General features: G+C 56.0%; 3 protein-coding genes across 5 annotated transcripts; 2 read left to right on the top strand and 1 right to left on the bottom strand.

Moving 5' to 3' along the window:
* Positions 1-456: 456 nt before the first annotated feature.
* Positions 457-5158, bottom strand: HPD (4-hydroxyphenylpyruvate dioxygenase). The gene is made up of 14 exons (XM_027469662.3): positions 5090-5158; positions 4909-4935; positions 4193-4255; positions 3544-3648; positions 3364-3406; positions 3210-3292; positions 2980-3069; positions 2764-2867; positions 2600-2677; positions 2293-2455; positions 2093-2164; positions 1688-1810; positions 1450-1566; positions 457-1303 (listed from the first exon to the last, which is right to left on the bottom strand). The coding sequence occupies exons 1-14, from the start codon at positions 5090-5092 to the stop codon at positions 1193-1195; spliced, it is 1182 nt and encodes a 393-aa protein (XP_027325463.2). The 5' UTR covers positions 5093-5158; the 3' UTR covers positions 457-1192.
* Positions 5159-5988: 830 nt separating this feature from the next.
* On the top strand, positions 5989-9186 carry PSMD9 (proteasome 26S subunit, non-ATPase 9). Its single transcript, XM_027469822.3, has 6 exons — positions 5989-6181; positions 6292-6391; positions 6706-6917; positions 7403-7504; positions 8008-8096; positions 8406-9186. The coding sequence occupies exons 1-6, from the start codon at positions 6068-6070 to the stop codon at positions 8431-8433; spliced, it is 645 nt and encodes a 214-aa protein (XP_027325623.1). The 5' UTR covers positions 5989-6067; the 3' UTR covers positions 8434-9186.
* Positions 9187-9673: 487 nt separating this feature from the next.
* CFAP251 (cilia and flagella associated protein 251) lies at positions 9674-25857 on the top strand. 3 transcript variants are annotated; one of them, XM_072024655.1, is made up of 21 exons: positions 9676-10297; positions 10885-11262; positions 11447-11587; positions 11859-11968; positions 12163-12271; positions 12610-12690; positions 12827-12904; positions 13235-13279; positions 13540-13757; positions 14291-14476; positions 15885-16132; positions 16224-16372; positions 16578-16751; positions 17027-17211; positions 17575-17689; positions 17827-17990; positions 19967-20057; positions 20269-20412; positions 23137-23365; positions 24573-24674; positions 25591-25857. In XM_072024655.1, exons 1-21 carry the CDS (start codon positions 10217-10219, stop codon positions 25737-25739), a joined length of 3177 nt encoding a protein of 1058 aa, XP_071880756.1. In that variant the 5' UTR covers positions 9676-10216; the 3' UTR covers positions 25740-25857. The 3 variants fall into 3 exon arrangements, with proteins under 3 accessions (XP_071880758.1, XP_071880756.1, XP_071880757.1); XM_072024656.1 differs by lacking the exon at positions 12827-12904; XM_072024657.1 differs by lacking the exons at positions 19967-20057; positions 24573-24674; positions 25591-25857 and having other exon boundaries at positions 9674-10297; positions 23137-23366.
* The last annotated feature ends 638 nt before the right edge of the window (positions 25858-26495 follow it).

The raw sequence follows: 26495 nt of genomic DNA, 5'->3' as shown, positions 1-26495 counted from the left end.
AACAGGCTCACATCGTGTCCTGGGAGCCCAGCATCAGCCGGGGGCTTGGCTCGGGCTTTGAGCAGCTTCCACACTGGGAAACACAAGGAGCAGCACTGGGAGCTGCGGGGATCTGCAGGGCAGGTGTGTGACAGCAGGGAGACCTGGGGCCACCACGAGCCCGTGGTGATCTTCGGCTGGTGCATCCTGAGGTCTGCAGGTCCTCAGGGAGCATTCGAGGTTGTTTGCACCTCTTTTCCTTATCTGTGTGGGACTTGGGATCTGCAGGTACTTTATTAGCAAGGCTGGTTGGGTTTGGGTGGTGTTGGCCGCTTGGCCCTGCCTTGGGGCACCGGTTCCTGCATGGCACCGAAGCCATCGCTGAATCTGGAGCCTCAGCTCCTCCCTGATGCCCCACAGCCACGGCGGGCACGGAGCCTGCAGCCCTGGCAGCACGGACTTACCAGGCACTCACACTGTGACAGAAATGGATTTTATTGTCAGTGGGGAAAGCCCCCTTGCCAAGGACTGTGACGGTGCCCAGGGTGACGCCCCGAGGGGAGTCTTCACCTGCAGCCAGGACTGAGCCTGGCAATCACCACAAAGGCAGCGATCGCTTCTTGAAGCACTGGAAAACCCCAACCCTCCGTTAATTTGGGAGCTTATGGGTACTGGAGCAAGACTGGGGAACGGGCAGGAAGGCTGAAACGTGTACATTCAATCATCTCATTCCAGAATGCTGCAGCTACCCCAAAATCATGTTTACTCTCAGGAAATTCAATTTCAAGATTGAACCTACAAGTAATAATAATTAAAAAGAGACACGTAGAGAGGCAAACCCCTGAATGCTTTCCTCTCTCAGCTTCCCGCATAGATAAAATTAATGGAAAACTTCAAGTAGACGGGGTTTAAGCGCTCCAGTTGTTTCCTGGGTCTTCCTCCAGAGCTGCATGCGTCGGGCACATGCCCTGTGTCAGGAATTGGGGGGCTCAGATGAGGTTAGGCTGGTTCGTGGTCACCACTTTCCACATCCCCTCTTCCAAGGGCACCCCTGGGCTGGGTCAGGATCAGTCCTTGCACGTCGCCAGCTTGGCAGCGACTTCCCCGGGCTATTTACCGAAGCATCGGCCCGGTCCCCGTTTGGTTTATGAATCAGCTCGTTAGGGAATCAGCTCGTTAGGGGCTGGTGACAGAGGCTGGGCGTGCTCTGCCGCTACATGCACTCGCTCTCCCCGTTGGGGCTCAGGACCGTCAGGTTGCCTCGCGCGTCCTGGTCGATTTCTATCGCTTCAAACAGAGACTTGAAGTTCCCAGCACCAAAGCCCTGCAGGGAGGACAGCGTCACCTGGACGTGGTGTTGGGCTCCACGAGGCCCCAGCACCACCAGAGCTGGCTGTGTGGTGGCACAAGGCCCCGCTGAGGCCCCCAGGCCAACTTTATTGCTTTTCGCAGTGCAATCCTGCAGCCTACCTGGTGGTTGTGCCGCTGGATGACCTCCAGAAAGACCGTGGGCCTGTCTTGAACTGGTTTGGTGAAGATCTGGAGCAGGTAGCCTTTCTCATCGAAGTCCACCAGGATTTTCAGCTCCTGGAGAAAGGCAATAGGAAGATAACCCCGAGACCCACCGAGGGGCACGGAGCTGCCTCCACGCGGCCCCTCGGCCCTGCCAGACACCGTGGGGAGCCGGCCCAGCTGTGACCCGACCCACCTCCAGCTTGTCGATGTTCTCCTTCACTTTGATTTTGGCAGCCTTCAGCCTCTCCCGCAGCAGCTGGTAGTAGCTGGACGGCACGTCCATGAACTGCATGCCGCGCTGCTTCAGGTTGGTGATCTGCAGGGCGGGGGAGAGCTGAGCGTGGGGCGGGTGCACGGGGACAGGTGGTGGTGGGGGGAAAGTTGACGTTTTCCTGTGGATTTGGCCCCAAACGGAGCATGGGCCCTGTCCCACCCTCTCCCTTTGGATCCCAGGTGCCCTCTCCAAGCAGTGCAGGGTTGGCCACCATGCAAGGATGCCCCCAATGCCTCCAGAGGCCCTCTGGCCTGGAGAGGAGCCAGGGACAGGCAGACCATGCGCTGTGGTGGCACGGGGCAGAGCTGCCATGGTGGCACTCACCGCCGAGATGATGTCGGAGGTGTTGAGTGCGATGTGCTGGACTCCGGCCCCTCCGTAGTAGTCAATGTATTCCTGTGGGGAAAATCTCACTGTGCTGGTGGTGCTGTGGCTATGGCACACGACCAGCGAGCCACTGCCCCGTTGGTCCTGTCCCTTTTCTTCACCAAAGCCCTGCTGGTGACCCATCAAACCGTGCTCACCTGAATCTGGGATTTCTTCTTGCCGAACGCCGGCTCGTTGATGGGCATCTTAATGGTCTCCTCGTAGTTGGTGACCACGATGGAGCGCAGGGCGCTGAACTCGGTGTGCAGCTGCTTGTCGTCCACCGACCAGAAGCGGTGGAAGAGGAGGTTCTTCTGGTACCTGCCGGGCCACAGGGGGCACGTGGAAGCCCCTTGCTCCATCCCCGCACTAACGAACCTCTGCTCTGGGTTAATTGCCCTCAGCAGCAAGCATCAGTGAGGCTACAGAGCGGTGCCACCTCCTCCCAGCCCTCCCCGCTCTTACCAGTCAGCCACTGGGACCATCTGGAGGTCGGGCTGGTTCCCCACCACATGGTCCACAAAGCTCAGTTTGGCGCTCGGCCTGCGGGGAGGGGGACGAGGGCAGCGCTCAGCGGAGCTGGGGGGGGCCTGGGGGCTGCAAGGAGTCTGGGACGCCGCACAACTCACAGCCTGGGCAGCAGGGGGTCCTTGAAGAGGGGCGCGTGGTACCCGGGCAGGAAGAGCCCCTTGTAGTTGAGCTTCTCTATCAAGGTGTGGGTGGTGTCGCCGTACTGCAGCGGGGAGGGAAGCGGCTCCGTGCCCACCCTGCACCTCTTGGTGTGCAGACCCCGCTGCGGATGGGGGGCTGAGCACCACCACCCCCCAGCACCCCCCGGCACTCACCGTCTGGATGACAGCAAACTTCACCTTCCCAAACTTGTCCTCCTCCACCCAGGGCTCCTTCACCACCACGGCTCCACGCTCCTTGGCTTTCTGGGCAGGGGGAGAGCGCCTGTCCTGCCGCAGTGCCCAGAGCGGCCCCAGGACCCTCCACCCCTGCTCGTTGCCGCTTCTTTCCCCCTCCAAAACTCACCGTTTCAGGGCCCCCACTGCATCCTGCGGGCGCTGCCTACCTGCACAATGAAGTCGCAGTCCTCCACTTCGAAGGCCACGTCCTTCACCCCGTCCCCGTGCTTCACCAGGTGCTCGCCCATCTCTGCCAGCAGCCGGTGGGCGTGAGCGGGGATGCTGCACGCCACCCGGCCCCTCCGGTCCCCCAAAACCTACCCTCATTCCCCGGGTTGAGCGCAGACGAGAGAACGAACACGATCTGGAGAGGAAGAGGACGAAGGGCTCAGAGTTTAATGTTGCAAATGCCTTTGGGCAGCATCAGCGCGCATCCAGCATCTCCCCGTCACCGCGGGGCACCTTGGCGGTGGCACCGCCATCGGGGCTTTGTCACCGTACCTTGTCCTGCTTGATGACGTGCGACACCACCTCCCGGCTGCCCGTCTCCAGCCCCCGGTACGCCAGCTCCTCGAAGCCCATCTTGTTGCAGTAATACGAGGCAGCCTGCCATGGAGGCACGGGTAAACCACGGTGCGTGCAAGGGCCATGTGTGCACGCGCGTGTGTGTGTGCACGCGGGGTGTTTGCTGCTTCCAGCAGCACGGGGCTGAATCTGTCACCGCTCTGCTCTGCCCTTGCCTGCCGAAACGAGCCCCTCGCCTGCAGGCACGCTCCTTGAGCAGCCCAGGAGGAGCAAGCAGGGACAAGAAAGCGGCACAAAGAACCCCAAAACTCCACAGCGAGCGCTGTCTGGAGAGCCCTCCAGTGCTGGGGCCGGGCAGGGGGGCAGAGGGGTGCACAGCGGGGCTGCAACGATTTCGCTTTTCATCTGCACGTTGGGGGCCTGTCCCGCACACACCCCCAGCCACCGCCCCTCGCCTTGCGCAAGGGCCCCAAGGCCGTGGCCTCGAGCCAGGGCCGGGCACAGGGACAGCGCCAGGGGCCACCAGCCGCCCCCCCAGCAGCCAATGGCCACAGCGGCTGCGTTGTCCCCAGCACGGCACCGCCACCGCCCCTGCCCACACGCGCGACCGGCCGCAGCCTCCTACCTGCTTGGCATTCCCCACCCAGAAGGTGATGGAGTGGAAGTGGATGAAGCGGCCTCGCAGGGGCTAAAGGGAAGGGGAAAAGTTTGTCCTGGCTGCCCGGTTACCCTCGCCGTGCCATGGGGCTGCTCCTCGCCCCGGCTGGGAGGGCAGCGGCTGCGGCACTGCGGGTACGGATCCTGCAGGTGCAGTTCCTGCAAATGCAATTCCTACAAACACGATTCCTACAAACACAGTGCCTACAAATGCAGTTAGTTCCTGGTAGCATGGACTTGTGAAGCACCAGTGCAAGGCAGGCAGGCTGGGGCAAGGGAAGGCAGGGAGGAACAGGAGGGGAGAGCTGGGAAAAGAGTATGTGGAGATGCCAGGGAGCCCACGTGCGGACAACCCCTGTGGCCCTGCAGCTGCTGCCAGGTGCCCTCGTTAACCTCTATGTTAACGATTTACTCAAGCAGGGCAGAGCGCAGCGAGCCCCTTTGCTCTGTGTCATCCCCGCCAGGCACAGCACTGGGAGCGAAATGGGGCAGGAAAGGGGGGACTGTGCCGAGGTGTTGGGTTTGGCTGCCAGTGCCCATCGCATCCCACCGCACCAAGACAGAACCGAGCGTGCCAAGCAGCCGGAGCCGTCCTCTGCAGCCCACACAGGTGGCGGCTGGAGTGAGCACAAGGGGGGCCCACGGTTGGTGCTCCCCCCCAGAGTGCCACAGCCCAGCACCTACCTTTTCTCCCTTGTCCGTGTAAGTCGTCTGGAAAGAGAACCGGAGAGGGGCAGGTTAGCGGGCACAGCTGAGGAGCAGCTCCCCCAGCACCTTCCCTCCCAAGCCCAGCATCGAGCAGGGGGGAAAAAGCGGCGAAATTCCCCCAAAACCATGTGATTTGGCGTCCGGTCCCGACCCTCACCATTGCTGCGACCCGGTGATGTGACAGCGGCGAAGAGGGCGCGATGCCGTGCGCGGGCCTGATATAGCGGGGCAAGGGATGGCTCCTCCTTGGCTCCACCCCGGACACTGCCCCATCCTGGTGCTGGCCCCATGGGTCCCACGGGTCCCCTCCTGCGCCTGGTGACCTCCCTGCTGCAGCCAAGCCAGGGTGACGTGGGTGCGCGCATGGTGCAGGGGCAGGGGACACTCGGTGGCTTCTTCAGCCACGGTGATGGCGGTGCTGCAGGGCTGGCAGGAGCGGGGACACGGTGGCTGGTGGCAGCAGCGTGGGTCTGGAGCAGTGGTGGTGGGTGGTGGTCACCTCACAGCGATGGCATCGTGGTGTCACCTATGGCATGGCCACCACCGCACCACCCCAAGGCAGCGGCACCGCTGTGTCACCCCAAAGCACTGCCACTGCTGGGACACTGTGGCACTGCCATCGCTGTGTCACTGCATGTAGATATCACTGCGGTGTCACCCCATGGTGCTGCCATCGCGGTGTCACCACATGGAGGTGCCACCACCGTGCCATCCTATGGCGCTGCCACTGCTGTGTCACCAAATGGAGCTGCCATCGCGGTGTCACCCCCATGGCACTGCCATCGCTGCACCACCCTGTGGCAATGCTGCTGCCGTGGCACCCCACGGCACTGTCACTGTGCTGCCACCCCCCATCAGTGCCACCCCATCAGTGCCACCCCGCTGTCACCCCATGGCGCTGTCCCCTCCGCCTCCTTCCCGCGGGCGCGCAGCCCTGGCCCCGCCCCTTTCTCAGGCCCCGCCCACTTTCCCGCCACCAGCCCCTAAACCCCGCCCCCTGCGCTAACCCCGCCCTCCCATAGCCCCACCCACTCTGTGACCACGCCCACCCCCGTGGCCCCGCCCACGAAGCCGGAGCTCCCCGCGTGGCCCCGCCCCTCCCGTTGCGCACCGCGTCCCGGGGCCCGTCCCAGCCATGGCGCAGCCCGGGGCCGGCAGCGCGGTGACGGCGGGCGCGGTGCTGCAGCTGGTGCGGCAGAAGGACGAGCTGGAGGCCAGGATCCGGGCGTGCTACGAGCTGCTGCGGGACGTGAGCAGGGCGGGGGGAGACCGGGGGTACCGGGGGAGATTTGGGGGGGACTTGGGGCTCGCTGCCACAGCCCCGTGTCCCCCCCCTGAGCGCCCGCTGTCCCCCCGCAGAGCGGCGTGGGACCCGACGAGCCGCTGGTGGACGCCGAGGGCTTCCCCCGGGCTGATATCGACGTGTACCGGGTGCGGGCGGCCCGGCACAACATCGCCTGTGAGTGGGGTCAGCCCCCCTGGTCCCCTATAGTCCCCCATAGCCCCCCCCTGCCCCGCTGGGGTGGGCTCGTGCTGGGCGTTTAACGGGAATTGAGGTTTAAAAGGGATTTCCAGGTGCCCCCGGGTCCCCCCAAACCCCCTTCATTGCCCCTTCGTGTGCCCTGTGTGTGGCTCTCAGGGCTGGGTGGGGTGGGTGGTGCCCCGGGGTGTCCCCGCTGTCATCATCTTGTGCCCGATCCCGGTTTTGGGGTGAAGGTGTTGAGGAACAGCGCTCCCATGGGCCTCGCTCCATGCTCCCGGTGTCGCCCACAGGCCTGCAGAACGACCACAAGGCGCTGATGAAGCAGGTGGAGGAGGCCCTGCACCAGCTGCACGCCCGCGAGAAGGAGAAGCAGGCCAAGGACCAGGCGGAGGCGCTGGCGGAGGCGCTGAGCCAGAGCCAGAGCCAGGGCCAGGGCCTGGCCCAGCCCCAGGCTTTTGCCAGAGTGAACGCGGTGACACCGGAGTCACCGGCGAGCGTCTCGGTGAGTCCATGGGTCTGACAGCCACGGGGAGGGCTTTGCTCAGACCTCGAGGGGAAACAGAGCAGGTGGGTTGCTCCTTGTGCTCATCAACAAGCAGGAATAACCCATGGGACACCAATTTTTATTATCCCACCCCCCATTTTTTTATGCTAAGTGTTTACCAAATGCTCAATCACCTTCTTAACCATCATAGTTCATCCTGAAAGCTCCTGTGGGGGGAGCTGTGTGGCAGTGTCACCGGGGTGTCCCGTGGAGCGACTTGTCACTGTGCTGAACCAGAATTGTTGTCTCAGCTGTGCCATAGCACCACACAAGGCCTCAGCGATCATTCTAGAATCAGTGTTTCTCCTCCCATAAAACAGGGCACAGGAATGGGTATTTATTTGTTTCTAACAACATGGAGGTGGTGTGATGTAGCTCCATGCCCTAATGGCATTACCTCTCTTCAGAGAACGCAGATGTTCAGCTTCCTTCTCTCTGTCCAGGGGCTTCAGGTTGATGATGAGATCGTGGAGTTTGGCTCCGTCAACGTGCACAACTTCCAGAACCTGCAGAACATCGCCACGGTGGTGCAGCACAGCGAAGGGGTGAGCTTGTTTCTGCTGAAACGGTTCTCTTGCCTGTCTCTGTTGGCTACCTGTAGCTTGTTTGTGGAAGTCAGATCTCTGTGTTGGATTCAGTCTGCACTGTTGTAGCCCTGTTTCCTCACAGCACTGAGCTTATTCCTGCCTGGACAGCAGAGCAATGAGGCGTGTGCTCTTTGCTGTGAGCCTCACCTTGCCTGCTCCACCCCAGGGCACTGCCTGCAGCAGTTTGCTGTGCTGCTGTGCCACCCGCACGGCCCTCTGGACTGGCAAGAGAAGCTATCGCAGCCTTCAGATGGTTTTTAGTGGAACTGAGAGATCTCATGGAGCTTTCTGTCCACCAAACGCTCCCTCCTTTCAAATCTAGTTGAAGGGGTGGGAATGAGAACTGCTGAAGTAGTTGTAACGTTCTTCTGGTGCTTCAGCAGAAGAACACAGAAAAGGTTTGACCTGGTGATGGGAAGCTGTAAACTCTTTCTTTCTTTCCATTTTTTCCCCCCTTCCAGAGACCACTGAGTGTGACTGTCATCCGCAATGGCAAGAAAGTGCACCTGGGGCTGACTCCGAAGCGCTGGGCTGGGAAGGGCCTCCTGGGGTAGGCTTTTATTTCATTTAACCGGAGTGGATGAGGCATTCAGCCAGCTCAGAGCAACTTTCCTGCAGCAGGGCCAGCTCTGTGCTTCACTGCGTGTGTGTTGCTGCCTGCCCTGATGTGTTTTGTTGGTAGGGAGGCGAGTTGTATGAAATGTGAGCTGCAGGGCAGAAGATCTCAGTGGCTAATTCCTCTGATAGGGGGAGCAAATGGAGGAGGGATGTGGTGGACCTGATTTAAACCGTGTCAGTTCTTCCGAGCTTCTTTCAGAACTGAGCCTTTAACGTTTCCTTCTACGCTCTTCTTTTTCAGCTGCAACATCATTCCCTTGCAAAGATGATCACAAAGATGATCACTGCTTAGGAAACAATAAAGATGAAGCTTGTGCCTGCTTTTTGGACTCTGGCCTGGTTTGAAAAATTCCCGTGTTATCTTCATTTTTGCTGAAATAGTGTTTTGGAGGCTGTGATCTAGGTGCCAGACTGGCAGAGTATGAAAAGGATGGAGCGAAGCCTTACCACAGTTCAGAATTGTGCTGATTTATGAGGAGCAGCTTGTAGAGTTGCAGGATGTGGCCTCTCATCTCTTATTTCTTGTATCGCTTTGGAGGGAGGCTAGAGAGAAACCCAAGCTTCCCTCGATACCGATTCTGAAGAGCATAAAATGCTCTTGTTTGGTGATAACAGAGCATTCCTTCTCTTTTTCCTTCTCTTAAAATTCCTCAGTGAACATCTTCTTAAAATATACTAAGAAGTCCTGGGGCACTTTCTTGTCTCTCTAGTAATAGATCACAACAGCTGTTGGAAGTTACCAAATATGATGAAAGAATTTTTGGAATGCCTAATTATTTTTAAGTTAATTAAGGAATAGGGGGTTATAATTCTACTTTGTCTTACTTTTTAGTATTTTGTTCAGTTATGACTCTAAAAGTACTCCTAACTTGATTTTTTTATTATTATTATTTGCTCTGGTTGGTTTTAGGGTGTATGAACTCTTCAAGGGGATTTTGGGGTGATTGTTTTTGTTTGTAATCTTTTCTCCAGTTGAACTTAAAAATACTCTCCCAGAACAATAAAACTGAGTGATGCATCTCTCTGTTTGTGCAGAAGTTGTTATTTTCAGACAGTTGTTGTGGGCCATTTTGGGTAGGTTAAATGCAGATCTGCACGGTCCTAAAAGCAGGATCCCCCGGCCTTCCAGAGCCAAAGCCCAGGCGAATGCTGGTGCTTTGTAAGCAAGTTGTGGGCGAGGGGCTGAGCACCAGGGGGGTCGTGCTGCGGGCAGGGGGTCGGCATCACCTCTCTGTGGCAGCTGGTGGGGACGAAAAGGGGACAAAGAGAGGACATGGAAGGGACAAGGAGGGGATGAGCCACCTCTCCCAGCACTTTCTGGGCTGTCTCTGGCTGCTGCCGTTGCAGCCGTTGCCCAGGGAACAGCGGGCGGCTGCAAACAGAGGCAGCAGTGGGGTGACGGTGAGCAGGGTCTGGGCTGGTGGGGGTCCCTTGGGGCCTGGGGCAGCCCTGTGGGGCTGTGGCCGTGACTATGGGGTGCTGGGGGAAGGGGTTGTGCTGGGGTGCTCCTATAAAAGCTCTCGGTGTGCCCGGGGCTTTGGTGCTGGCTCAAACCCGGAGGTGAGGCTGGAGCTGAGCCAGCTGCCGAGCACAAGAAGCGCTGTTATGTGCTGGGACGGTGGCAAAATCCCATCTGAGAGCAAATCTCTGTGCATGGCGGGGCAGGCAGGCAGAGAGGGAGCCCAATCCAGGCTGGGCTGTGCTAGGGTTGCTCGTGCTTGGTGGGGGCATTACGGGGGCTGAAAGGGGGCTCTGGGACCCGCTGTGCCCAACTCCAGCTCGCTGTGCGGCCGCACCTGGGAGGCTGTGTAGTTTAGAGGAGCTCTAAAATATTGTAGAGCATTCCTGGCCTGCAACCTGGTCCTTGCAGTATTAGACTTGGACCTAAAGGGTTTTTTTCTGTAGCTGGTGCCCACCTAGAGCCGAGCCGTGGACTCAGAGGCTGCCTGCTCAGCCTTAGTGCCCATGTCCAGCCTGCCTGCTGAGGTTTCCAGCTGGGGCTTCAGACTGAAAGCTCTTTGAAGGCTTCTTGGAAGGAGGCCGAAGCTGAGGATGGACTCGAGTGATGCTACCTCCAAGGGGATGTCCCAGGATGGACGGACACGTCAGGAAGCAGCCACGCCACCCCAGCAGGTGAGGGCAGCACCGCAGCTGGACACAGAGACCCCATCCCCAGTACCAGGGGGGTTTCTCCTGGTCATAATTTATCCCCAACATCCCCTGGGGAGGCAGAGCGGGGCCCCTGTGCTGCAGCATTTCCAGCACTCAGGGGGAGCACCCACTTGATGCAGTCCTGCCCGTGGGACCCAAAATGTCCCTACCAGCAGCTGCTGATGACTTAAAGCAGCAAATTGGAGAGCTGAGGTGAGCAGGAGTTTCTGTTCAGCTCCCCCTTTCCCCACTTTTGTTATTAAACAAGCTCTGTGGGGCTGGAGCCTGCTCCCAGAGGCTCTGCCCAGCCATCAATATTTGCTGAGCACCTGAGCTGCCGGCGAGTTACGTGACCCCAGCCTCATCCCTGGGCTGAACGAAACCTTATCTCACCCAACGGGGCTGCAGCATCCAACCGGGCCTGTGCCTTGCGTGGGAGACACGGGAAAAGCTGGGGGCCCTGGGGGAAAGGCAAAAGCTGATTTGGAGCCCCAAAAGGAGATGAAGTGGCATGGAGGAAGCCTCCCAAGGGCTCCTGCCACGGACCCAAACCTCTCTCCCTTTCCAAGGGCCCTGTGGCTGCTGCCCAGGAGGAGGAAGGAGCACCGGGGGATGCACTGTCAGGTCCCCCACAGTCTCCTCTGGGGACAGGGGTCCCAAGAACCCTGTTCAGCACCTGGGACGGGTGGCAGGACGCAGCCACATTGAAGACTGCCCTAGAAGACACCGCCACTGGGACACCAAGCTCAGAGGGACCCCCCAAACCCACCCCAGCACAGCCTGACCCCACAGGGGCCATCTCCAGCCCTCATGGGGGTCACGGAAAGCAGGAGCAGCAGCAGAGGAGCTGGGAGGGCGACCGGCACGATGGCTCTGCCAGCCTGCTGTGGGTGGCCCGGCCGGGTCTGCTCTTCCAGGGGGACAAGCAGAGCAGCTGTCACCCCCTCGTGAGTATGAGAGGGCAGGAGAGCATCCGTGGTGCCACCTCGTGCTACCTGCCACTGTGGTGACCTGCCCAGCTCTCCTGCCCAGCTCTGTCCTGTCCCCCCAGGAGCTTTTTGGGGGATTTTTTTTTTTCTTCCCCCTTGTTTTGTTCCCATTGCTAAGAGCCAGGAGCTGCTCTTCCCACAGAGCCTGTCCTGGGCGTTGGGCTACAACAGCAGCCTGGCCGTGCACAGCCTGGCGGGCGGGGAGGACCGGGTGCTGCTGTACGTCTGCTCCCATACAGCCGTGATCCACGACATCCTCGGGGGCCAGCAGTACCACCTGCAGGTCTGGTACACAGCTCCTTCCTCTCCCTTTATCCCGAGCACCTTCCCTTCTCCCTCATCCTGGTGCCTGCACATGGCCGGAGCAGCTGCCTGGGTGCTGCGGGCACACCGGCTGCTTTGGGGACACCTGTAACCCCTGTGGGGACAGAGGGAGGAAAGCAGAGGACCCCTGGGAGAGAGGATGAGGAGATCCCACAGCCAAGCAGCTGATGAATGCTTGAAACAAGTTCCTGGCTTGGAGCATCCCGGTGCTTCTCTCTTTCCCCAACCAGGGCCACGCGAACACCATCTCTTGCCTGTGTGTGAGCGAGGACCGGCGCTGGGTTGCCACTGCTGACGGAGGCCCAGACCCTCTGGTCATCGTGTGGGACACCTTCTCGGGGTGAGCTGCCGGGAGCCTCCTCCGTGCAAACCCCACGTGTCCGTGGGACATGGAGGGACCGTGGGGGCGAGTCCTTTGCTTGGGAGGAAGGCCTGGGGAGGATGCTCAGCACCAGCTCCAGCTGCTCCAAATCCCACACCAGCACCCTGCCTGCAGACTCCCTCCCCTCCCCAAATTTAGGTTTTTCTCCACAGGATACCTGTGCGCACCATCTTTGACAGCCACCCCGGTGGCGGGGTCGCCGCTGTTGCCATCTCCAGGGATGCGAGGTATCTGGTGACCATCAGTGCTGGCAGGGCACAGGTGAGGAAAACATTGCCCCCTTTGGGGCTTTGTGGGTACCTGGGAGGCTCTTCTCGTGGGTGGGGGGGCAGAGAGTGGGTCTGCGTGGGTTTTGCTGGATTTCATTAAACTGAACATGGTAGAGCTGAGAAGCAGGTCTGAATATGGGATAAAAGCTCCCGATGTGCTTTCACTGAAGCAATTCCTAGCAGTGCTTACTGAAATTGAGCTGTCAGGTTATGCTATGTTTATCCTGCTCCAGTCTTTTATATCCCCCCATCCTCTGAAGCTGGAGGATGGGGCCTGCCTGGAGCTCTCAGGAAGCCACAAACGTCTCCTGGTTTCCCCCCTTGTGACAGAAAGTTTGTGTCTGGAGGTGGACGTCTCCCACCGAGAGCCCTGTGTGCAGCACAGAGCTGAGGCCTGAATTTGGGCTCCAGGTGAGTGCTGCGTGGACCTAGGGCCACTGCGCTCTGTTTGGTGTGCCTGGATAAATGCAGAAGTTTTGCATGAAAGAATAAAGCAAGGAACATCACTGGGCTTGACATTAATGCAGCTCTCACCTTTTAATTTCAGGATTTTGTTGTTTTTAACCCCCAAAATCCCCATGAGTTTGTCAGCAACAGCAAAACCCAGGTGATATTTTACCTGTGGGTGAGTAGGACCGTGGGGAGTCCTCCTCCTAGCACCCAACGTGCTACCAGGGGGCATGGAGGTGGCGTGGGGCCAGGTACCTGCACCAGGCCGGTCCCACCCATGTTTCCCATGTGTGTTTGTGTGCCTTGTGATGGTCATCAGCTTCTGGGAGAGGAGCAGGCGGAGGGGAAGGTGGTTTTGCATGCTCTGAGGGGTCTTGGAGCCTTCTTGGCCCCCAAGCCCAGCTCTGGTCCCCAGCTGAGGGTGGGGAGGGGACACACAGCTGCTGCAGGGTGATGTTATGGGGTGGCTGTCCTCACAGGGACTCACATTCTGCTCTCCCCACAGAGTGATGCCAGCCTGCAGTACAGCACTCCGCCTTTAACCAAGCAGGTGAGCGTGTGGGGAAGGCTGCATATCCCCTGTTCGCCTTCCTGCTGGTGGCACCTTCATCCTGTCCCTCTGCAAAACCAGTGGCCATGTCCCCAGCCTGTCCCCCTCGGTCTCTTGGGGGGGGACAAGCAGGGACAAGCATCATCTCCTGAGGCTCGCTCCTGCAAGGAGAGCTGCCTGCAGTAGTCCCAGCTCAGGGCAGGCAAGGACCAAAGAGGAGAGCGCAGGACTAACTTGTGGCCCTGCCGCTCTCTCTGCAGACCTTCAACAGCGTGGTGGGACACTTCAGCCAGTCGGCTTTCCACTTTAACAACACGCAGGCTCTGACGGGCACCTCAGCCGGGAAGCTGGTGCTGTGGGACACAGCCCGTGCCCTCTCCCTGTCCGAGGAGGCGCAGGTCCAGCCACACAGCACGAAGGCCACCAAGCTGGTGCCGATGCAGAGGAGCAGCATCACGGTGCTGATGGTGCTGGAGAGGTAAGGAGCTGGCACTGTTCATAGCTGTGGGTACAGTGCTTGGGCACCTCGGCCCAGAAATGGCAGAGATAACAGTGGTGAGCTACTGACAGTGCTGCAGTTTTGCACTTGGACGTGTCATGGTCATGGAGGACACAGCCACGTCTCGCTCAGCCTCCGGGCCTCTGCCGGCAGAGGGAGCAGGCAGCATCCGAGCAGCCCTGGGGACAGCGCTGGGGACACCGCAGGGTCACAGCAGAGCCCTTCAGCTGCTGCCCTGGTCTGTGAGGGGCTCTTCTCACGCACTTGTGCAGAGAAAAAGCAGAAGGGAAGAGATTTGTTTCTACCCAGTAAATACTTGGCTGTTCTCCATCAGCACGCTGCTCAGACGCTTTCCACGGGCCTCAGCCCGCACAGCTCAGGGACAGGCACTGCGTGTCCCCACAGCCACCCTGTGTCCCAGCCCCATGGGTTGCACCGGTGGAGCAGAGGGCAGGCCAGACCTGCTCTCAGTGCCTCTCGAGTCCTAATGCAGAGCTTTCCCTTCCCTCCAGCTGTATAGTGACAGGGGATGTGAAAGGCCGGGTGAAATTCTACAACGGGCGGCTGCAGCTCCTGGCCTGCTACAGCCACAGCGGCGTGGGGCCCATTTGCTCCATCTCCTTCTCCAAACCCCCTTCTGAGCCTCCTGATGCCGCCTCAGCCTGCTCCAGCGCCGGCAGCCAGCCCTTCACCATCGGGTGAGCCTCCCCCCATAAACCCAGCTTTCTGCATCTGCCCTGTGGGCACTTCCCAGTGCCCGTCACAAACTGGTGGCCCCAGCACGTCTCAGATCACGAGCCGGGTGTGATGCCTCAGTACAGGCTGGAGAATTGTTGGTTTATGCCAGCATGGGGACATCCAGCTGGGCACAGAGCTGCACAGCTCCTCTGTCACGTAGCCGGCACGCCAGGCAGGGCTAATGCCAAGCCCACAGCTCCTGCTGAGCCCCTTAATCCTCCCCCCTTAAATCCCTCCCTGGTGGCTATTTCCAGTCAGATTTTACCACCGCTGGGCGAGATAATCCAGGTGGTGCAGTGCTGGGCTGCACAGTGCAGCTCAGGGCCTTGGGGCAGCCCCAGCGGGGATGTGGCGATGCCCGAGGGGCTGTAGGAAGTCTGTGGGACTGATGATGCTGTTCTGGGGCTTCAAACCATATGGCCACTGCTCCTGCTGAGACTCTCCTGGCAGCGTCTGTCCATCAACGAATGTGTTTTCCAAAGAGCCACATGGAACAGGGGCCTCTCTAACTTGGAGCAGTGCCCCAGGAAGCGTCGTGTTTTCCCAAGTTGTTCCATGTCACCTTGCACCTCTTCCTGGCAGCTCCGGGGAGCACCAAAGGCAGAAAACCAAAGGGGAAGCTGAAGGACTGCTGTCGCCTGGCTGCCTCTGCAGGAGGCCCAGCATCCTCTGGAGGCCAGTTCAGAGGAGCAGAAACCAGCGGTGGCCATGGGCCAGCTAGAAATGTTGGCTGCAGCCACGTGTGTGCAGCAGGGCCGGGCTCCTCTGCCTCAGCCCTACACAGTCCTCTCCTGACCCTCCTGTGGGGCCCAGCCTCTCAGTCCTCAGGCCTGTTTGACCGATTACTCAGCCGCCTTCTTTACCCGTCACCATTTAGGCAGTGGGACCGTCCTTGTGGTGCTGCAGCTGGCATGGCTGAGCCGACGAACAGGCGGCCGCTCTGTCTGCACGCTGGGTCTCGAGCTGTCCTCTGCCCTGTCTGCAGCAGCACGGCCAACTTGCAGCCACTGACAGTGGTGGTGTGGGGACAAGTGAAAGGACTATTCAGAGAACCCTCAATTGCTCGTTTGTCCATCTCACACACCAGTGACTTGCAAACGGCAAAAGCAACCCAGATGGCGTCTGTCTTCTGACTTGCCTACCCGAGTAGAAAAGGGAACTGGTTCCAGTGCCGTCCTGTGGAGATTCCCCAGGGTGCAGACACAGGGTGCCACCTGCCTTCTAGGTCAATAAGTGTCTGCATACTGTGTATCACAAAACATAAGCGATCGTCCTGCTAAGTTGACAAAAAAAGACTGTGTAATATCGCTCAGAGGGACACGAGCCAGCTAGTCTGATTCATCAAATTTTGTTTCTCTCACTAAACAGGAACTTTATCCTTTCAACCTCTGATGCAACAGTGCTCCATGTTGCAACAGACGGGACAAACTTTGAAAAAGTCATGGAAGAGGCCAAGAAGGCAACGACTGCCATCGCCTGTCACCCCCGGCAGGCACTGCTTGCTGTGGGCAGTCACTGCGGGCTGCTCAAAGTGTGGGACTACCAGCAGCCCAAGTACCTCGTTAGCAGGATATTCACTGAGGCCGGCATCCAGTGCTTGTCCTACGACCCCGAAGGTATCCTGGTCTCCTGATCTCCCCATGTGCCAAGCACGGAGCTTCCCAAAAGAGGGGTTGTGGTGGGATTGTTTTCTGGTGGACTTTGCAGGTTGCTTTCTGGCTGCTGGTTTCACTGATGGAAGTGTGTACATCCTTGATGCCATTTCTCTTCAGTCCTGCTGTGAAGCCTTCAGGTTCTCGCGGGGCGCCGTGACTCACATCAGCTTCTCCCACGACTCCGAGTACCTCGCAACCGCTGTAAGTCTGCTCGGTCCTATCCAGATGCCTCGTATGGAGCTGTCTGCCCCAGTGCTTCCTCAGCGCAATGACCCTCACCCTCTGGGGGGCTGCAGAGCTGGCAGGGCTGGCATAAGCCCTGAGGGGACACATGTGGCTGCCCACTGCTAGCCAGGGGACGTGCCCAGGGGACTGTGGCGTGTTGACCTTCATGCTCTCGTTCCAGGATGAGAAATACGCGGTGACTGTTTACAAAAGAGTCCTGCAAAACGGGCAGAGATGCTGGGAACACCTGGCAGGGCTCCACTCCCACTACAAACCCATCCAGAGCATCCTGTTTGGGGTCCAGCTGGACAGCAATGAGCCCCGGCTCCTGAGCCTCGGGGAGGACCGGCAGCTGGTATGTTGATGCGAGAGCCCGAAGGGCAGCAGGGCGTCGTGGTTGAAGTCCTGTCTGGACAAGAGAGGGAGACTCAGCCCATGGTTCTGCAGCTCTGTGTCTCTCCCCACCGGCTGTTTGTCAGCCTGGCCTTGGGGCAGATCTGCCCAGGGTTTGGGGATGAGCCTCTGCTCTGACGGCTGCTCGTCCTGGCTGCTGCAACAGCCGCTAGATCCGGTTAATCTGCCACGTCCAGGATGCTGGCAGATCGCCGTGCTTCCTTGTCTTCCCTCCAGGTGGAATATGACCTGAGCAGCAGCAGCAAGGACCAGCTGGTGATCTCGCACAGGGACCGGGTAGAGCAGGTTGCCGTGCCCCTGTGCTTGGCCTGGTACCCCCAGTTCGGCACCGAGTCCTTCATCCTCACGGCCAACAGCTGCTACAAAATGAAGCTCTACAACACGACGACCAAAATGTGCAGGTTGGGGGGAGATTCAGTCCCAAGCCCCCTCACCTTCTGCCTGGGAGCCCCATCCTGAGTCTCTGTTCTCCTCTGCCCTGCTCCCACCTGAGCCCCCACCTTGAGCTCCCACCTGCCCTCTCCCCACCTTGAGACGCATCGGCTGGGCATCAGCTAAGGAGATAGGAGCCCACCGGACCAGCACAGGGACTGATCCCTGAGCACTAAATTCCTCTCTTAGCCCAGTGTGGTTCCTTCTGGACAGGGATCCGGTGCTATCCTGCGTGCTCCCCTTATCCACCCATCCTCATGCACCACAGTCTTTCAGAGGGAGAAAATGTTTCTGTGAGCCCTAGAGTGGGTGACAATGTTGTCTGCTTTTAGGAAGACCCTTCTGGGACCAACCTATGGATCCCCGCTGGAGAAGATACAAATCCTCCCAACAAGGAGCACTACAGACCCCCAGAAATGCTATCTGGCCTACGTTACAAAGGACAAGGTACGGAGCCTCTTGCAGGGCATATTTTGGAGCACTGCTGGCTTAGACATGGGGGTCAAGGGAACCTTCCCTCATAGGGCCAGGAGAAGTGAACTACAGCACAGTCCCAGCCCTCACCTCCTCCTCTCCCCTGACAGGTTGGCCTGCAGATTTTGCCTGTGGATGGCAACCCCCACAAGTCCTCAGCTTTCATTTGCCACCCAGACGGCGTCTCGGACCTGGCCTGCTCCTACGACGGGCGCTACGTCTTTACGGCAGGGGGGAACGACCGCACTGTTCTGAAATGGGAGGTGAACCTGAAGTGAGTAGTGCGGGAAGGAGAAGGGAGTCTTGTTGTGGCTTTCCACAGCTGCTTGGCCAGCACAGCTGAAGCAAATGTTTCCCAGCGTTTATACTGAGAATGGGGCTTTTGTCCTGGAAGGTCTCTGTTGGTGTCCGGGGCAGCTAAAGTCAGGTCTCCCAGCTATTTCTTTTCCCTCTCTTTGCATCGTCTCTTCTGCCTGGGAAATAGCATCCGAATGCCAAGAAATTGAGGGATTTCTGGTCCTTGTGAGAGTCTGACCGCTGGGATAGGGATTATCTGGTTAGGGGATCAGGAGGAGTGTATGGGGCCACAGCTGATACAAAAAAGTCTGTTCTCCAAATGGGATAGGCCAGCATTTGCGAGGAAATCCCCACTGCATTTGAAGGCTGGATTTAGGACAAGCCACCGTAATCCCATAAAGCTCTGCTTACACGAGCAAATGGGCTGCAATAAACGGGACGGCTGAAGGAGCCAAGGCTGCTTTGCTCCTGAGGCATCCCGGGCTCTGGCCCAGCGTGCCAGCAGCGAGCTTCTCTGCCAGGTTTCCTCTGCCCTTGCCAGGGTGTGTGGCCCTTCATGGCCTGCCAGGCGGGCTCCTGACCCAAGGGATGTGTGCTCCCGGAGGTCCCATGAGACAGGATCTGGATACCATTGCTCGGCACGCCAAGGACTGAAGCTTGCTGCAACGTGGGCACTGGCAGAGGGCTCACTGCAAGCACACGGTGAATGTGCATACATCGGAAGGGAGCAGCAGCTGGGAGAGCAGTGTGGCCTCTTATTTTTGGGGTGTGCTGCCCCTACGAAACACCCTTCGTCTTCCTAGGAGGCAGATTTTGTGGCTAAGCATGCAGTGGTCCTGTGTAAACAGCTCCTGCAGGTACTGCCTGCACAGCACAGAGCCAGGAGGGTGCTTAGCTCGCTCACCTCCGTGCGCCAGAACAATGAAACCTGGGTGGGAAAGCAATGGGCTTATTTATTTTCTTTTCCACTTTGTGTGGCTTAAGCAGTCGGGGGTCAGAATAAGCGACATTTTAAGGAAGGCAATAGAATATAAATGATCCTTCTTTATAATGGTTGGCCAGAGTCCAGGCAACATTGAATTTCTGTGTAATTTGTTTTTGGAGCGGAGCTCTTGATGAGCTAATTATCATTTTATTGCTGCTCCTGGCATCTTGTGCATCTCCACTGTGTTTAATACCCAAATAACTTAATTATGAAAAAAAAAAAGTACCGAGCTTGCAAAAACCATGTGGAAGCAGTGCAACGGAGGTGTGCATCGAAGCTGCAGCCCTGCTGCGGGCACGGGGTGTTGTGTGGCAACGCTGTGGCGAGATGGTGCTGCCAGGCTCCCTTTCCTTCTTCATCTGCACAAACCGAGGAGATTCTTCTTGCTAAAGCTGCCTGGGAATGGGAACGGAGAGGTGCTGTGTCCGTTTAACATGGGCTGCACCTGTGGCACTGCTGCTTGCACTCGCAGCGTAAGGGATTGCGCCGAGCTGTCGGGGAGGAACGTGTTGGAGTGAGGGACGGGGAGCTGGCTTTGTGTGGTTTCTTGCACACACCGAGTCCCGGCGCTCCGCACGTTCAAAATGCTGATCTAGCTAATTCGTCTCCCTCAATGTCTCTATAAGGAAGCAGGAAAGCTAAATGCCAGACACCCAGCTCGAGTCCATGGAAAAGCTGCTGGCTCCCAGCCCCGCGCTCGTTCCCCCAAACAAGAGGGCCATTCAGGAATAATTAATTCCCACACTGTGCTATTGTATGTAAAACCTGGGTATGAAACATGCTGTAGAAGTGCAGGCCGATGATAAAATCGCACACGGTTCAAGGCAGTGCTTCTCCTTCCTGCATTCTGAGGCCGGGGGATTTTATTTATTTATCGAAAGTGTCTCTGAACAATGGCTAGAAAGGGAAATGAGGAATCTCCCCCTGCACGAACCCTTCCTGCACCTTCTTTTCTCTGCCCATGCCAGTGCCTTGGAGGCTGCAGCGTCCCTGGGTGGGGAGGACCTGGTCCCGTTCTACAGCCTGCTGGAGGGCGGCCGAGAAGGCGAATTCTTCAGGGTAATTGTGCTCACCGTGACCGCTGCGCAGCAACATCTGGTTGGAGTTTAAGATTCATTTATACAGGCCTGACATTTCTTTAGTTTTTTTGTCCAGATCGCCTTTAACAGCGGTCTCATTGATACGCCTGTTAGTGAACCTTAAAAGAAGCCTTATCTCCCTCGCCTGTTGGTGGCTGAACTTTACAGTGTCTCGTTTGAATCCCTCGCAGGAGCTGGAAGACTATTTCTACTATGTGCAGCTGCGCAGCCAAGGCATCGACGCGCTGGAGACCAGACAGGTGTCAACGCATATTCCCTTGGAGGAAATTCCTTCTGTAATGAGAGCAATGGGATTTTATCCATCAGAGGAAGAGGTTTGTCAGATGTTTTTATTATTATTAAAAAAAAAAAAAAGAGCAAGAATGATTGCGTTTACTGAGCAGCCTGAGCGCCAGATTCAGACCTTTGCCATGCTGGATGGCTCTCAGGGTATATCTGCTGGCTTAAATGTATTTAGCCTCGTCTGCATCAGTACTGTAGTGATCAGAATTTGGCAGCAAACTTATAAAACAGCAATGGCTGTAGAGAGCTGGGTTTCAGAGGATGAACTGAGAAAGCTGAGGAATGACGTTGTGGACAAATTGGCCATGGTCCTGGGCAACCTGCTTGTGGGGGGAGGTTGGACCAGATGACCTCCAGAGTCCCAACTTCAGCTGTCCTCTGCTTCCGTGTTTCTGTGAGTCTTCCGTTGGCTCCCAAGGCACAAGTCTCCAGCTTTCCACAGTCCATAGGCTAAAGTACCTTGTGTGCAGGCAACGTTGTGCTTTGGTCTTCCTGTGCCTTCCAGGAGAGTCTGAACTTCTGTGCTTCTTGGTGCTGGGTGAGCCCGGTCTGGGAGGAGACAGCCAAAGCGTGCTCCACGCGCTACTGGTGCGGGTGGGAGTGCCCAGCTCCGTGCTTTTGGGATGCTGACAGAGCCTCTTTTTCTTGTTCTGTCTCGGGCTGATGAAAGAACGGTTTTAGATGGAGCCAGCAGCTTTTATTCCCACGGAACGTAAAGCTCTTTCATAACTGATAAACTCTACAGAAGCTCTCTCTGAGCTTGCCTTTGAGGTTGCAGCAGAGGAGCTTCCTATCAAACATTTCTTAAGAGCTTTTTAGCTTCAAATTTTACGGCAGGCAAAGACAAGTGATTTAATAAGGGTGCTGCTGCTTCTCCCTTTGTAGCTTTTTCTACGAGGCCGATTGCATTGTGTACAGACCTCATTTGTAACCTGGCAAAAGGGCAATTAAAACGCATCCAAAAAAAATAATAATTACAGAACCTGATGCAAGGAGATTTAAATAACAACCTCCTAGCACCAGATACAGCCCTTCAGCGCAGGAGGGGTTCTCCCAAGGGAAGCAGCACGTCGCTGCGCTCCCTTCGGCTTTCCGCGGGGGAGGCTGCCTGCGTCTCCGCTGACTGTGCCGGACCCCCTGGTGCTGCAGGTCGGTGCCACCCCATCTGCCCGGCCGTGTCCCTGCCAGGGAGCCCGCAGCAGGCTTGCTTTGGAGCCCTGGCACCCCTAGAATGTTCCTCCAAGCTGGGACTGCTTTGTCCTTGTGTCAGGCTGCGGTGTTATTCCCCGGTGCTTTGTTAGAGCTTCTCCTTGGCTCATTGCATTTTTGCCTCTCGGGGACAGAGAGAACGTATTCCTCTGAGAAATGTCTCCGGAAGAATAACTGTTACTCCCCCCCCTAAATGAAAATCATAACAGCGTTTCAGGCGTGGAAAGAGGTGCAAAGCTGCTGGGAAAGCAGGCAACCTACAATCTGCTTCTCAAAGCAGGCAGGACAGTATTAAAATGCAGAAAGTCCATCTCTCTCCGGAGTATTTTAATAAAGGAAAAGCAGGAGGGAGAAAGAACAGCTTGGGCTGAGTAGCGAGGCTTTGGGGAATTGGTGTTTTTGTCTGTAGTTCAGTGGGGCTGATAAAAAACCTAATCCCAGATCAGTCAGAGCTGAGTCAAATTGACTGCTCTCGCCTGGCACGGCATTCACTACAGGGAAAACATAAGGCGAAGATTTCCCCCTTCCCTGGGCTTCATTCAGTGGAAAAACTTGTGACACGAGGACAAAGGCTGAACGCAGCGTCCTCCCCGGGGAGGTCTTGCATCAGCTTCCCTCCCTGGGGGGCCGCACGCACGGTGCGTGCCGGCACGGGGACTGCTCTCGGTGCTTTTTCACCGCCCGCGTCTGTGCGAGGGGCTGCCCTTCGGGGCACGAGGACACGAGGGCAGGGAGCAGGAGCTGCCCGTTGGACCCATCGGCACGCTGCCAGCTGGGCTGATGCACGGCACCAGACCTCAGGAAAACCACGGGCACCCAGCACGGCCGGTGCATGGCACGAGCAAGTTTCAGATTTGTCCCGTGCCGTGACAGAGCCGTGCCAGACGCCTGTTGAGGCGGGTGGAGGATAATAGGAGATGACTGCTGATGCCTGCTGGGGTGTGTAGGTCCCTTGTGCAGCCTGGTTGTGTCAGGAGTTGCGTGCACGTATTTTTGTAGCGGGCTGGTGTACTTACTGCTCTGCGGGTTGCCTGCCCGCTGTCCCCAGAGTGCAGACACAGCTGCAGCAAGGGTACTGGGGACAGCTGCAAAGTCATGGGGAGCCCTCGCCATGCAGTCCCTGGGGATGGTTTCTTCCCCTTCTCGCAGCAGTAACATGCAGCTTCCTGGGCAACACGCTTATCTGAGAGGGACAGATATTCCAGAGTGCTGCAGGATTTACACTGTTAGCATTAATGTAATTTGGAGCAGAAACAGCTCACTTCTACTTGTGTAAATCTAGAGCAACTCCATTGGCACCACTGAGAGCTACCACACCAGCAAACAGAGGAAATCCAAAATGATTATGCATCTGCTACCCCCATTTTTAGCTGAAATTCTCGTAACAATGAGCCTGTGACAGTAGCTGTGTCCATCCTCGGCTGCTGAGCACTAGTGCACTGCTGGGATCTGCCGTGACACCTGTGGCACCATTTGGGGCATCAGAAGCCATCCTGATGCTCTCCAAAAAGCAAATGTCTGACAGTCCGCCTTGCCTTCATCTGTAGATCGAAGAAATGATAAATGAAGTAAAATTCAGCGAGTATGTGGACACCGGAGAACAAGTGACAAAAATCAATTTAGGGGATTTTATCAAACTTTATATAAATCATCGGCCTGCGTTTGGCTTGTCAATGAAAGCCATACGGCGAGCGTTTCAGGTTCTTGGTTATGACAATGAGAACGGAGACAAAGTTATTGACAGAGGAGACTTACTGTTGCTGCTTCAGTGCAGAGGTGAGTTATTTTTCTAATATTAGTTTTATGCTCGCTAGTTCTGTCTTCAATTTCAGAATGTATTCACTGCAGCAAAAAATTAATCTGGAACTATAGCTTGGTAACCAGGGCAGGCGTGGGGAGCCACCTGCCTTAGGATTTTAAACTGAATAATCACGTCTGTTGTCTCAGCTGCACTTCTTTTGCTGCTCTAGAAATTTCTGATGGTCTGAAGGATCTTTTTTGTCAAACGATGAGTATGGGTCTTGGCAAATCATATCCTTCCTCCACTGTACCCTTATTACCATTTCCCACACAGTCTCCAGAAAGGTTGTAAACAGCAAGAAAAGAGGGTGACAAGAGAGGAGGGATGAAATTGGTCAGTCTTGGACTGAAGCTGAAAAGATGGCATGGTTTTGTTCAGCTGAATCAGAGGAAACACTGTAAAGGCATGTATAAATGTACTTATGGCCAACGCTAGAGTGGTAAATTACATGCTGCTATTGTCTTGCTCCTGCTGTCAAAACAGGGAGCTTTTAGTGCAGCTAAGCACTAAAACAGGTAGAGGGAAATGCTGTTTTACTTAGCACAGCACCCAGTAAAACTCCTGGCCATGATGATCAGTAGAAAATGAGGATTCAAGCAATGTGAGAAAGGTTAGTTATGTATATGGATGGTGTGAACATCCATAAATAGATAATTAGATAGGATAGAACAGTTTCATAACAAATCTATAACCTTATGCTTCAGGGTACAAGCCAGCCACGAGCTGGGAACAAGCACTATGTTTGCTTTATCCCAGGATATTAGAATAAAACTTTCCTGCACCATCCTCTTCCTCCTCTGTGCAGAAATGGCTACAGCCCTGGGCACAGGGCTACCTGGTCTGTGGTCTGTCCTGGGCCGGGGATTCAGTGGGAACAGCAGCTCAGGCTCCTGCAAGTGCAACATAGCCTTAAGAGCTGTTTGCATCAGACCTTCTCCCTTTGATAGGCATTTTTGCCCCAAATGCATGCAAGACAGGGGAACCGTTTTCCTTGGGATCAACATTTTCTTGTGTTGGGATCATGTGCTTTGATTGGTGATGGGACCTGTGTCTCAGAGAAGCCAAGTCCCCTTCCAAACTACTCTTTTTTGTTTGTTCATTGTTCATGTTTGAGTTGTCTTCTGTTTTTTTGTGCTAACGACACTGTAACCCAAGAGGCTGGTTTTACTTCATCACATACAGGAGAGCATATGACGGAGGACGAGCTGGCGCAGTGTCTGGCTGCCCTGCTGGGCAGGCATTCAGCGGGAGGAAGATTTGACCTGGACACGTGCGATCCCTCAGGTACGGGATTAACATTCTGCACTGCACAGAGGCAGGATTGCTTCACTTCCCAAACAGAGTAATTTAAATTGCAAGCCCATTACCCTGTTAGGCCAAGAGCTGTCAAAAACACTGAGATGGGATTGCAAGAATAGTCAGAGAGCCGTAGCTTGTCCTTCATCCATGCAACAGTTACATCGGTGTCTCTGAAAATAAATGAACAATGAAATGTAACTGAGACCTGACAGGATTGCATTGCTCTTTGTCTGCTGGCTTGGAACCAAAATTGGAAACACAGAGTGGAAGGTTTACACGCCAAAGTCCACAGGCAAAAAGGAATCCTGCACTATGCAAATTACAGTGTTGACTTCACCCAGGCAGCAATGCCCACAGTAACAGAACTCTTGATAATAACCACGTTCGTATGCAGTTAATGTCCCATCCTACCCCGGTCTAGAGCAGTGACTCAGAGAGCTGATTTCACCCATGTCACCCTGCCCATTGCCACTGGGAACACTGATGAGCACCATGCTTTGTGCACCTCATGTCCCAGTCCCCACCAGTCCGGAGCAGCACCTGGTGAGCTGGCAGCAGCTGTTTGCTGTGCAGGAACCACACAGCACTGCACACTGACTGCAGTCCCTGGGTGCCCGAGGATCCTAGAATCATGTCAAACCGATGGAGTGTAAAAATTGTCTGCTCCCTCGGCTCTTCTGTGGTCTGTATGTACTGCAAGGTGATTCAGCCTCACACATTTGGCAGTTTTTCCCCAATAAGAATGTATAAAGTGTTAAGCTAGTAAGCCAATACTTTATGATTACTCCATACATCGTTAAAAGCATTCCATCCGCTCACTGCGACTTACAAGTATTACTGTTCTGGAATGCCCTTTTTACATTGCTATTGTGTGTTTTGTGTTGTTGTTACTGCTCTCCAGGTGCAGCAGCTTTGACTGAAGAAGAAATTCCAGAGGAAATCACAGCAAAGAGGTTCACTGCTGACATTCTTGGCTTACCTATTGCCGAGCCAGAGAAAAGAACAGTAAAAATCAATGAACAGTTGATCTGTGAAGGCTCAGAATTGTAGCTGCCACAATTCTCTACTTGTTCCCTCTTTCCAACATCCTCTCCTCAAGTATCTGTGAAATTTATATTCTATGTTTATTAAAAACTAAAGGTCACAAACTAAAGTCTATAAAGAGTGACACCGTGGTTGCTGCACTGTCTTTTTGCACAGATCACCCCTATCCTTGGCTAGAGCCTTCCTAGAACTTATTTCAGGGTGGGTTTTTGCCAGATACTGTCTGTTTCCATTATGTTAAGAGCGTATTTATTTGTAAAACAAACAGGCAGCAAAATAGCAATATAAAAGTATTGTATCGATTATATACGTTGATAAATGTCCTGTACGAAATGCTTGGAGAGGTTAGACTGGGTTTGTAATTACACAAACAAAACCACCAGACTTTGGTGATGCAAGGAACGCTGTGATATACACTGAAACCAGGTTTCCCTTTTGGCCTTTGAAACTTTGGTTTCCTTTCTGAAAGTAGTAGCTCCGATGAGAAGTGCAATACCGATGGGACAGCATCTTACGGTGTTTGTGTAAACAGCATAATGAGGCTGATACAAGTTGCTGTGGGAAGATCAGTGAAGTGCTGTTGAACACGCTTCCTTCTTTACATCATCCTCAGCATCAATTTGAATAATAATGTAGGGCCTCGAGAAGCGTTCCTCTCACTGGCAATGTTTTTTAAACAAGAGCTTGCTGTTACGCAGCCTGCGAGTTATCCGCGGTTGTGCAATTAGCACAAAGGTGCGTGCCGGGGGTGAGTTAACCAAG

Source organism: Anas platyrhynchos, chromosome 16 (genome assembly GCF_047663525.1).
Source record: "Anas platyrhynchos isolate ZD024472 breed Pekin duck chromosome 16, IASCAAS_PekinDuck_T2T, whole genome shotgun sequence".
NCBI classification, from domain to species: domain Eukaryota; kingdom Metazoa; phylum Chordata; class Aves; order Anseriformes; family Anatidae; genus Anas; species Anas platyrhynchos.
This window is presented reverse-complemented; position numbering and strand designations above follow the sequence as displayed.